This window comes from Anomaloglossus baeobatrachus, chromosome 1 (genome assembly GCF_048569485.1).
Source record: "Anomaloglossus baeobatrachus isolate aAnoBae1 chromosome 1, aAnoBae1.hap1, whole genome shotgun sequence".
In the NCBI taxonomy this organism is placed as follows: Eukaryota; Metazoa; Chordata; class Amphibia; order Anura; family Aromobatidae; genus Anomaloglossus; species Anomaloglossus baeobatrachus.
The window spans coordinates 113,783,585-113,796,605 of record NC_134353.1 but is presented as its reverse complement, the minus strand read 5'-3'; the positions used below and the strand labels follow the sequence as shown (position 1 = coordinate 113,796,605).

The window sequence follows — 13,021 nt, the reverse complement described above, 5'->3', positions numbered from 1 at the left end:
AACATTGCTAGAATGCAGCCCAGGAGCTGCAGAGGGGGAAACTTTTAGGTTTCAAGCTAAATTTCTGATGACAGGTTCCCTTTAAATGTATTCCAACTGCTGCAAACATTAGTAATCAATTAGAAAGTCTGAAAAAGTAACACAGAGTAGTAAACCAGGATAGTGTTAAGTAAAGCAACCCTGTATAACAAAATGACCATGTGTTGTTGAGTTTAATTAGACCGTTAATGGGGACATTATCATATAATGAAGTATAAAATTTGCACAACATGAATGATTAGATATTAATGGTATGTATACAATGTAACACCTTTAAGTTACAGATTTATATTCATTTTAATACATTTTCGGATATTTTCCTAGAATTCAAGTGAATGATAAAACAGGTATGAAGCGCTGGGGGCTAAAGAGTAGCACGTGCCGGGCTGATAATTATCCCGGGGTTAGAGCCTTCTCCGAGTAACACTGTAAATGGGTAACTACATTGCCACATTAACGAGCCTCTTGATGTGACCAGAGATCATTACCTCCTCCTAATGGGTTTTATTATTGTGGTATAAAGAAGCAGTAGCACTTACCGCTGGGATCTATTCCATTCCCAATTGGAGGAACCACAATTCGTTCCAATATCAGTCACAATTCCCCCCCAATATCCCCCATGACATGATAATATGATTCCTCAATGATTTTCCTTGTAGCAGTTTGGTACCTGAAGGTTTCTCAGACTTTGCCGGACTTTTCTTAGACGCTGGAGAGGTCGGCTTCTTTTCACTGTTTTTCGGTTTCTAAATAAATTAATGTACCGTAATTAACCACACAATTAATATAGATGATTTAACTAGGATTTGTGTTACCTATGAATTTGGAAAATGTAATAGAAAGAAGGTCCGAAGTGCTGAGAAGTTTTAATGTAGGTGGTTTTACTTCTAAGCGTATCGAAGCGTGTCCTCAGGAAAATCAAAACTTTATTCTGGTTCCTGCCAACACGTCTGTCTTAGTGCACAGTGGATTCTGCAGCAGCTATATCACGCTTCAAGTACTGGTTGTATGTCACACAACTGTTCACTTTCTCGCACACTATTGGGGTAAGACACTATTGCGCCTTTTGTCCACTGCTTTTATTTGATAGGATAACACTACCTGTCAGAGGAGGTGCTTGAAGCCGGATGTGACAATGTGGTGGGCGTGCTAGATGCAAAAATACTGAATGGGCAACCCCTGGATCTTGGTATACTGCCTTGGTGTGATTTCTGTGGAGAAGCTTTGGCTGTCATTCTACTGATAATGGAGGTTCTGGGTGTCACTACTGTAGGGTGGGTGGGAACTGAATGTGGTTTGCAACCCTCTCTCAGAGCTGAATGTGGCTCGCGACCCCCCTCTCTCAGAGCTGAATGTGGCTCGCGACCTTCTCTCAGAACTGACTGTGGCTCGCGACCCCCTCTCAGAGCTGAATGTGGCTTGCAATCCTCTCAGCATGGACTGTGGCTTGCGACCCCCTCTCAGAGGCAAATATGGCTGACGACTCTCTCTGAGCTGAATGTGGCTCACGACCCTCTCTCAGAACGGACCGTGGCTCACGACCCTCTCTCAAGAGGCAAATGTGGCTGACGACCCTCTTTCAGATGAATGTAGCTCACGACCCTCTCTAAAAGCTGAATGTGGCTTTCAAAGTCAGAAAGGTTAAGACCACTGTTCTTGGACACCTGGTGTCTACTGTCAGGGGTGGAGTAACCGCTGGGACCTGTCACACAAGCTCCTGACTATTGCTACGTTAGCACGTTGTGTACAGCGGAGACTGGAAGTGAATGCGAGCTGTAAGTACAGATTTTTTCCTGGTCTAGGGTTGGAAATCCGTTTAGGACCTGGTCTGGGGTTGCAATTAATTTTAAAGAGGGTTACCTAGCAGAAAGTTAAAATCACAGCACAGGGGTAAGTGATGGGCTAAATATGATTGCCTATGGAAAATACACTTATTTTGGACATTTTCTAAAGTTTGAAAGAAAGGTGCCAACCCCTTCACCAAGACAACAACATAACATTTAGTGTTTAGCTAAGACCTTGGCCTGACCATAGACCCAAATAAGCAGACTATTTTTTAAACTAGGTCAGCACCGTGCCATACATCAGTCAGCAATAACTGTTCAGTCATTGACAGTGAAAACTGGCACAGATAACGCTATATTAAAATCTGTACTTCTCTTTAATGTCAGGGATAAAAGAGCAAAGAGGGATTTTCTTGCCAACAAAATAATGAAAATATCAATGGATCTGGAAAGACCCCCATTATGCCCGTATATTAGGAATCATTGCAAGTCATGAAGCCAGTGTGAACAAACACCAAAATGTCCAATTTTCAAACTAATATTCAGTCGATATAACCAAAAAATATAAATTAGCTGTTTTACACTGGGAAAATTAAAACACCCATAACGAAAGACTAAAATTGGCCAAACTAGCTGATATAGGAGATATTGGCCAACTCTTCCCTGACGATTATGTCAAAAGAAAGAAGGATCCGGGCTGCTGAAAGTCAATGGACGATCAACATTATTGACTGGTGCTCAGCAGAGTCCAGAGCTGCTATGTGATGGGGAAACGAGAGAGACGGCTCCACCCAACATCAGGGCTGTGGAGTCGGAGTCGTGGAGTCTGTGTTCATTTTAGTGGAGTCAGTATAAAATACACCGACTCAGAATCCTAAAATATATAATAAATTGGGGACAGTAGTGCAATGCAGAATGTGCTGAATATTTTTTCATAGGAATTTGGGAAAGTTATGAAATGTCCTAAAAATGGCCGTTCTATTCCTGATCTAAGGCTACATTCACACACAGCGTTTTTGCAGCGTTTTTTTGAGGATACGTTTTTCAGCTGCAAAAGCAGATCAGCTTTTTAAAAAAACGCATCACCTGAAAGGTTTCTGAGCTCATAGATAATGTTTTCAATAGCAAAAGCAGATTAGAAAAATAACGGACAATGCTTCAAACATGATAAATACTATTAAACTGATGAATGAGAGTAATGAACAACAGCTAAAAGAAAATTTTGCATTCAGTATGTTAGAGATGGAGCCACAGTGCTGTTCATGTAACTGAAAAGCAAACAGATATTACAACAGCGGAACAGCAAAATGATACTTTAGAATTAGATGATCTTGTTGAAGCTGCTTCAAAAACACTTTCATATTCATCACATGCGCTGTGTTGTGCATACGTTGCAGCTGGCAATAAGAGATAGTCTGCAAGAGGGACATGCTGGAAATCTGATTGGAAAAGTGAGGAAATTGGTTATTGCTGCCAGAACCCCTAAAATTGATTCCATCTTGAAAAGACATGCTGGGAAAGGGGCAATTGTCGATCAAGCCACTCGGTGGGGCAGCACTTATTTAATGATTGAGCGATTGCTTGAACTAAAACAGTTTCTTATAGATATGGCGAACCCTCAGGTAACCCTAAATGAAGATCAATGGGCACAGGTGGCTGAATTGAAGGAATTGTTTAAATCACCCATTTACCGTGACTAAAAAAAATACAAGCTGAGGATTTAACTCCTGGCATTTTCATAATGGAATTGAAGATCTTGCTATTTTGCCTGTCCCAAAGAGGAGGTTTAATCACAGATGGAATTTCAGCTTCAATGAAACAGAGCCACAGCTATTGGAAAATAAAATTCTTCTGACAGCTATTTATGTGGACCCAGGTCATCGTATACTGCTTGATGATCAACAGCTTACTAAAGGAAAAGAAGCTTTGCGTGAGGTAGCAGTTAGGATGAGCGGCTACAGGACTGCCAGGCGCAAGAGGACTTGGATCCTGTCAGCGCTACTGCTGCCATATCTTCATCCTCATCAGATGAGGAGGTTAACTTTGACAAGTATTTGGATGACATGGAATAGGCAAAGCGATGCCGCAAGGAAAAAGATTTCACTCTGTCTCCTATAGCAAGCAAATGACCATATTTCAGCAAAATTTTTCACTTGCTCTCAAAGAAATAGAAAACTTCAACCGTTCATCAAAACTGAGTGTGCATGAGGCAATTCCTTTATACCCGGATTGTTAGAGATATTGCCCATGTGGTTATGGCTTTGCCTCCAACCCAAGTTAGTGAAGAGAGGTTGTTCTCTAGCCTTAAAGTTATTAGGTCAGAACAAATTCATAGACTGCACAAGTGTTATTTAGTATGTTTTTGTTGAAAACTGCTTTTTGCCACTTACATAGTTTATTACAGTGTTATATTTATACTATAATCAAATCTATATATACACACACACCGTATTTTTCGGACTATAAGGGGTACTTTACACGTTGAGACATCAGTACCGATATATCGTCGGGGTCACGGTTGTTGCGACGCAAATACGGCGCCGGTAGAGACATCGCAATCCTAGGAGCGACGATGAACGAGCGCAAAACTGTCAAAAATCGCTGATCTGTGTCACGTCGTTAATTTTCATAAATGTTGCTCCAGCTGCTGGTACGATGTTTGTCGCTCCAGCGGCGTCACACATCGCGGTGTGTGAAGCCGCTGGAACGACAAACATCTCCTTACCTGCGTCCATCGGCAATGCGGAAGGAAGAAGGTGGGTGGGATGTTACGTCCCGCTCATCTCCGCCGCTCCGCTTCTATTGGCCGGCCGATTAGTGACGTTGCGGTGACGCCGAACGCACCTCCCCCTTGAAGGAGGGATTGTTCGGCGGTCACCGCGACGTCGCCGACCAGGTGTGTGCGTGTGATGCTGATGTAACGATAATGTTCGCTATGGCAGCAATCACAAGATATCGCATGTGCGACGGGGGCGGGTACTATCGCACTGGACATCGCTAGCCGATGCTAGCGATGTCGCAACATGTAAAGTACCCCTAAGACGCACTTGTTTCCCCCCAAATGTTGGGGGAAAGTGGGGGGTGCCTCTTATAGTCTGAATGTAGGGCTGCGGGGAATGAGGGTGCTGCAGTGGAGCGGGTCATCTGCGGCACGAGCAGGCTGTAGCAGCGCCTGCTGTGACCACGTGGACCCGCTCATTTAATATGCATGCCCATCATCCCGCCCATCATCACTCAGCGCTGACTGGTTGACGGGGTGATGGGCGGGGAATGCACGCATATTAAACAGCCTGCCCGCATGATCACCCCTGGCAACTACAGCCTGGAATGATCATGTGCGGCTGTAGTCACTGCCCCCCGCGCATCATCATCAGCGCGGGGTGCAGTGAATCAGTATAACTCACCGGCCACGATCCCAGAAACACCGCGATGTCCTCCTGTTTGTGCCGGTGGTGGCTGTGTGGAGACTAGCGGTGCGCACAGGGATGACGTCATCGCTGTGCGCACGTGTCCACACGCAGCCGCCGCTGGCACAGACAGGACATTGCGATGCTGCAGGGATCGTGGATGTGCCACAGGATGCGGGCCGTATACCAGGATGGCGGTATATAGCAGGATGAGGGCATATAGCATGAGGAGGGCATATTATGAGCAGGATTGGAGTATAGAGCAGGATGGGGGTATATTATGAGCAGGATGGGGGTATATTATGAGCAGGATAGGGGTATATGAGCAGGATGGGGGTATATGAGCAGGATGGGGGTATATGAGCAGGATGGGGGTATATGAGCAGGATGGGGGTATATGAGCAAAATGGGGGTATATAGCAGGATGGGGGTATATAGCAGGATGGGGGTATATAGCAGGATGGGGCCATATGCCAGGATGGGTTATATAGCAGGATGGGGCCATATGCATTACATAGTGTATTACATATTATATTTACAATTTATTACAGTTTTTTGTGTTCTAAAGTTGTATTCCAAAAAATATATTTTATGTTCTATCTAAATATCTTGATTATTGTATCAGAAAAATGATTAAATGTCTGATGTTCACATAGCACTACAATAAATTTTTCACTTAAATATAAGCAATATATGTGGGAGTCGGAGTCGGAGCAAGGGAAATTGAGGAGTCGGAGTCGCAGGTTTGGCTTACCGACTCCACAGCCCTGGTCAACATGATTTATTATTCGATATAGGCAGTAAGTGGAGTACCTTATCTGCAGGAACATCATCTATCATTGCCAGGGTTCTAGCAAATTCTTCATCTTCATGGAGTTGTCTTTCCAGCTAGGAGTAAAGAAAAAGAAATGTTTTATGCTATTAATTAGACACTTATCCCCTGTAGACCGACAAGCTACAATGAAGTTAGATCACAATTCAGTCTAGTACAGTCCAGAATTAGACAAGGTAGCAGAATAAAAGATAGATGGATAACCAAGGGCTCAATTAGACAGGCCAATATCTTAGTAACAGTATTGCTAAGAACGATTATAGGCCTGTCTAAACAGACTGGAAATTACCCGATGAATGTACAAAAACCCTTGCTAGTCAAGTGAAATGATTTTTATAATTTGCTTAAAAGAAGGGAATTTTGTTTACTTACCGTAAATTCCTTTTCTTCTAGCTCCTATTGGGAGACCCAGACAATTGGGTGTATAGCTTCTGCCTCCGGAGGCCACACAAAGTATTACACTTTAAAAAGTGTAACCCCTCCCCTCTGCCTATACACCCTCCCGTGCATCACGGGCCCATCAGTTTTGGTGCCAAAGCAGGAAGGAGGAAACTTATAGATTGGTCTGAGCACCAAGAAAAGAGAAGAAACGATCATACGCCCATAGTTTTATGAATTTACAAATTTATTTAATTAATAGGGTACACATGAAAAAACAGTCTTTGGACCTGATGGAGCGATTCAGGGAGAGGGGTTACAGCAGACGCATGATAAAGAGAGCGTATCACCGCGCAAAATATTCGTGCAGGGACCAACTGCTGTATTCTGACTCTACACCTGGACCCTCTAATCAGGTCCGGTTTATCACGAATTATAGTTCTGGCTTTGAATTGGTAAGATCTAGCTTGGAACACGCCTGGCCGATATTGATGGCTGATCCAACATTGAAAAAGGTCCTACCCAGTAAACCTCAAATCACTATTAGGAGAGGCAAGAATTTTCGGGATTTGTTGGTGCATAGCCATTACGCTGCAACCAACAAAGATAAGACCTTTTTGGGCAGTGTGGTACACAACAATCGTAGTGGCTGTTCTCCTTGTGGCGGATGTGTCGCCTGCCCCAACATATGCCGCGGAAATACCTTCTCTGACTCTTCAGGTAATAGAAACTTTTCCATCAAGAAGTCTATTACTTGTACATCTCGGGCTGTTATCTACTATGCAACATGTACATGCCCGAAGATATATGTAGGGTTGACTACTCGTCAGTTGAAGGTCAGAGTACGCGAGCATGTGTTGGGGATCGAGGCGGCACCTAGCCAAGTCGATAAGACCACGTTGAAGACTATCCCCAAACATTTTTTGACCTATCATGGTTCTGATAGTACCCAGTTTAGGGTTCTAGGAATTGACCAGATCGACCTTGGTATCAGGGGTGGTGAGGTTGGCAGAAGGTTGGCCCAGTTGGAGGCCAGATGGATATACAGGTTGAACACTGTGTATCCCTCTGGCCTCAATGAAAACCTTAGTTTTGCGTCTTTTCTGTGATTAGTTCTATACTATATGCGTAGATGTACCCTGTGCAGATTGTTTGATTTTAAATTTTTAAGTGTGTGGTTTACATGTTTTTAATTGTCCTTCTTGTTCTTCTTCACAGTAGCATTGGGCCTTTGTCGGGTTTTGGTTGTGAAATCCTGGACTCCTCTTATATTTGTGACGTATCATCTATCAACTCGTGGTGTTTGTGTTTGCAACAAGTTTCTTGTTGTACCTAATCCTAATCCCCAACCCTTTCCCCCCCCCCCCCCCATCTCTTTGCCTTTTCTGTGTGGATATAATGTCTATATGTCTATTTGTGGCTATATTAAGTAATAATGTGAATAATCAATAAACAACTTTATATATTGTTCCTCACTATATCCAATATTTTATGTTTGTTCCCGATTCCTACACATGGGTGGCCTTATATGGATTATACCATGTGAATTACATATACATATGATAAATTACATATTGTATTTTTTGGTTATAGGTAATCGGTGTATATATATATAATCATGTGGTATGATATGTTGTGTATTTCTATTCCATATATTTGCACCTCCTGTGATACCTTTTTCAGATATATATATATATGTATATAAAGGTGCTATTCTTTGATATCCTAGTGGCTCAATGGGGGCATATATTATATATATGCGTGGTGTGACGATCCGCTGTCTGGCCGCCGGCCGCGTCTGTTCTGAGCGGGTGGTCACGTGTGTTTACACTCGTAGCCACGTGGTCGGTGACGCGGCTATCGGCGCAGGGCGGTATGACACGCTACACTACTGCATGCGTCATAGAGGCGCGTACATCTGATTGGTTATACATCAAGTCAAAAACCCCACATGGTGGCCCATGTAACCACGCCCCCTGACGAAGGCAACCTTGAGTTGCGGAAACGGCCGTCGGGTGGGTTGCGGCTCCCTCCTCCTGCATTCAGTGAACAGACCTGCCAACAAATTATATAGGTAATTATTTTATGCCATACGTGCAGTTACCTGTGCATGGTGTCTTGATACGGCGTTGCTATATACATATATCTGGCCGCATCTCTGTCTCCTTTATGACATCTAGTGGACACCCATGATATATACATGTTGATGTTGGTTTTGTTCCTATGGATGTATGGTTTCTTTATATGAGGGATCTGCGATCTGTTTGGGGCTTTTTTTCAAGTCCTGCACTTTATCTGTTCCACCTTTTTTCATGTGTACCCTATTAATTAAATAAATTTGTAAATTCATAAAACTATGGGCGTATGATCGTTTCTTCTCTTTTCTTGGTGTTCATATTACAGCGATTAGCCCTTAAACAGTCCTTTTCTGCACAAACGGTGTCTTTATGTCTTGCAGACATACACTTATACGCACCATCATGGGCTAAAATATTGTATATCAACCATGTGTGGATGTATGTTGCTAATTACGTGTTTAGATTGGTCTGAGGTAAATTCAATCCAAAGGATGTTCGGAGAACTGAAACCATGAACCAAAAGAACAATTCAACATGAACAACATGTGTACACAAAAGAACAAACAGCCCGAAGGGAACAGGGGCAGGTGCTGGGTCTCCCAATAGGAGCTAGAAGAAAAGGAATTTACGGTAAGTAAACAAAATTCCCTTCTTCTTTGTCGCTCCATTGGGAGACCCAGACAATTGGGACGTCCAAAAGCAGTCCCTGGGTGGGTAAAAGAATACCTCGATAAAAAGAGCCGAAACAACGGCCCCCTCTTACAGGTGGGCAACCGCCGCCTGAAGGACTCGCCTACCTAGGCTGGCATCTGCCGAAGCATAGGCATGCACCTGATAGTGTTTCGTGAAAGTGTGCAGACTCGACCAGGTAGCCGCCTGACACACCTGCTGAGCCGTAGCCTGGTGCCGCAATGCCCAGGACGCACCCACGGCTCTGGTAGAATGGGCTTTCAGCCCTGAAGGAATCGGAAGCCCAGAAGAACGGTACGCTTCAAAGATCGGTTCCTTGATCCACCGAGCCAAGTTTGACTTGGAAGCCTGCGACCCCTTACGCTGGCCAGCGACAAGGACAAAGAGCGCATCAGAGCGGCGCAGTGGCGCCATGCGAGACACGTAGATCCGGAGTGCTCTCACCAGATCTAACAAATGCAAATCCTTTTCAAATTGGTGAATTGGATGAGGGCAAAATGAAGGTAAGGAGATATCCTGATTGAGATGAAAAGTGGACACCACCTTAGGGAGAAAGTCCGGGACCGGACGCAGAACCACCTTATCCTGGTGAAATACCAGGAAAGGGCCTTTGCATGACAGCGCTGCAAGCTCTGACACTCTACGGAGTGAAGTAACCGCCACTAGAAATGCCACCTCCTGCGAAAGACGTGATAGAGAGACATCCCGCAGCAGCTCAAAAGGTGGTTTTTGAAGAGCCCATAGCACCATGTTGAGATCCCAGGGTTCCAGCGGACGCTTGAAAGGTGGGACTATGTGGCAAACTCCCTGCAGGAACGTGCGGACCTGCGGAAGCCTGGCTAGACGCTTTTGAAAAAACACGGAAAGCGCCGAGACATGACCTTTGAGAGAGCCGAGAGACAAACCCTTGTCCAATCCCGATTGAAGGAAGGAAAGAAATCTGGGTAAGGCAAATGGCCAGGGGATAAACCCCCTCTCAGAGCACCAGGCTAAGAAGATCCTCCAAGTTCTGTGATAGATCTTGGCTGACGTTGGTTTCCTGGCCTGTCTCATAGTGGCAATGACATCTTGAGACAACCCTGAGGACGCTAAAGGCCCCGTCACACTAAGCAACATCGCTAGCAACATCGCTGCTAACGAACAACTTTTGTGACGTTGCTAGCGATGTTGCTGTGTGTGACATCCAGCAACAACCTGGCCCCTGCTGTGAGGTTGTTGGTTGTTGCTGAATGTCCTGGGCCATTTTTTAGTTGTTGCTGTCCTGCTGTGAAGCACAGATCGCTGTGTGTGACAGCGAGACAGCAACAACTAAATGTGCAGGCAGCAGGAGCCGGCTTCTGCAGAGGCTGGTAACCAATGTAAACATCGGGTAACCAAGAAGCCCTGTCCTTGGTTACCCGATATTTACCTTCGATACCAGCCTCCCCCGCTCTCACTGCCTGTGCTGCCAGCTCCTGCTCTGTGCACATGTAGCTAGCTGCAGGACACATCGGGTTAATTAACCTGATGTGTGCTGTAAGTAGGAGAGCAGGGAGCCAGCGCTAAGCATTGTGCGCTGCTCCCTGCTCTGTGCACATTTAGCTGCAGCATACATCGGGTAATTAACCCAATGTGTGCTGTACTAGGAGAGCAGGGAGCCAGCGCTCAGTGTCCACGCGGCGCTGGGGGCTGGTCACTGGTGAGCTCACCAGCAACTCGTGTAGCCACGCTCCAGCGATCCCTGCCAGGTCAGGTTGCTGGTGGGATCGCTGGAGCGTCGCAGTGTGACAGCTCACCAGCAACCTCCTAGCAACTTACCAGCGATCCCTATCGTTGTTGGGATCGCTGGTAAGTTGCTTAGTGTGACGGTACCTTAAGAGCCAGGACTCAATGGCCACACAGTCAGGTTGAGGGCCGCAGAATTCAGATGAAAAAATGGCCCTTGAGATAGCAAGTCTGGTCGGTCTGGGAGCGCCCACGGTTGCCCCACCGTGAGATGCCACAGATCCGGGTACCACGACCGCCTCGGCCAATCTGGAGCGACGAGGATGGCGCGGCGGCAGTCGGACCTGATCTTGCGCAACACTCTGGGCAGCATTGCCAGAGGAGGGAATACATAAGGCAGTTGAAACTGCGACCAATCCTGAACTAAGGCGTCCGCCGCCAGAGCTCTGTGGTCCTGAGACCGTGCCATGAATGCCGGGACCTTGTTGTTGTGTCGAGACGCCATGAGATCGACGTCCGGCGTTCCCCAGCGGCAACAGATCTCCTGAAACACGTCCGGGTGGAGAGACCATTCCCCCGCGTCCATGCCCTGGCGACTGAGGAAGTCTGCTTCCCAGTTTTCTACGCCCGGAATGTGAACCGCGGAGATGGTGGAGGCTGTGGCCTCCGCCCACAGCAGAATCCGCCGGACTTCTTGGAAGGCTTGACGACTGCGAGTGCCGCCCTGGTGGTTGATGTACGCAACCGCCGTGGCGTTGTCCGACTGTATGCGGATCTGCCTGCCCTCGAGCCACCGATGGAACGCCTTGAGGGCTAGATACACTGTCCTTATCTCCAGAACATTGATCCGAAGGGAGGACTCTGTCGGAGTCCAGGTTCCCTGAGCCTTGTGGTGGAGAAAAACCGCTCCCCATCCTGACAGGCTCGCGTCCGTCGTGACCACAGCCCAGGATGGGGGCAGAAAGGATTTTCCTTTCGACAGAGAAGTGGGGAGAAGCCACCACTGAAGCGAGGTCTTGGCTTCCAGAGACAGAGAGACGTTCCTGTCTAAGGACGTCGGCCTCTTGTCCCATTTGCGGAGAATGTCCCATTGGAGAGGACGGAGATGAAATTGCGCAAATGGAACTGCCTCCATTGCTGCCACCATCTTCCCCAGGAAGTGCATGAGGCGCCTCAAGGGGTGCGACTGGGCCCGAAGAAGGGATTGCACCCCTGTCTGCAGCGACCGCTGTTTGTCCAGCGGCAGCTTGACCATCGCTGAGAGAGTATGAAACTCCATCCCGAGGTACGTCAGTGACTGGGTCGGAGACAATTTTGACTTCGGAAAATTGATGATCCACCCGAACCTCTGGAGAGTCTCCAGGGCAACGGTCAGACTGTGTTGACAAGCCACCCGTGAGGGTGCCTTGACTAGGAGATCGTCTAGGTAAGGGATCACCGAGTGGCCCTGAGAGTGTAGGATCGCTACGACGGATGCCATGACCTTGGTGAAGACCCGTGGGGCTGTCGCCAGGCCGAAAGGCAGTGCCACAAACTGAAGGTGTTCGTCCCCGATGGCGAAACGCAGAAAGCGTTGATGCTCTTGAGCGATCGGCACATGGAGATAGGCATCTTTGATGTCGATTGATGCTAGGAAGTCTCCTTGGGACATCGAAGCGATGACAGATCGGAGGGATTCCATGCGAAACCGCCTGGTTGTCACATGTCTGTTGAGCAATTTGAGGTCCAAAACGGGACGGAATGAGCCGTCCTTTTTTGGCACCACGAACAGATTGGAGTAAAAACCGCGACCGCGTTCCTGAAGGGGAACGGGGATCACCACTCCTTCTGTTTTCAGAGTGTCCACCGCCTGAAAAAGCGCAACGGTCCGCTCGGGGGGCGGAGATGTTCTGAAAAAACGAGTCGGAGGACGAGAGCTGAACTCTATCCTGTAACCGTGAGACAGAATGTCTCTCACCCATCGGTCTTGGACATGTGGCCACCAGGCGTCGCAAAAGCGGGAGAGCCTGCCACCGACCGAGGATGCGGTTTGGGGCGGCCGAGAGTCATGAGGAGGCCGCCTTGGAGACGGTGCCTCCGGTGGTCTTTGGAGGACGTGACTTAGACCGC

The 13,021-nt window shown here is 46.9% G+C and overlaps 1 protein-coding gene across 1 annotated transcript in view; it reads right to left on the bottom strand.

Moving 5' to 3' along the window:
• The window catches only part of RFC1 (replication factor C subunit 1), a 191,754-nt gene that overhangs the window by 75,047 nt on the left and 103,686 nt on the right, over window positions 1-13,021 (bottom strand). Inside the window, exons 7-8 of the mRNA XM_075346966.1 lie at window positions 6,044-6,118; window positions 710-785 (exon numbers count right to left, since the gene is read on the bottom strand). Coding sequence (XP_075203081.1) covers window positions 710-785; window positions 6,044-6,118 — 151 coding nt within the window. The remainder of the gene's footprint in view (window positions 1-709; window positions 786-6,043; window positions 6,119-13,021) is intronic.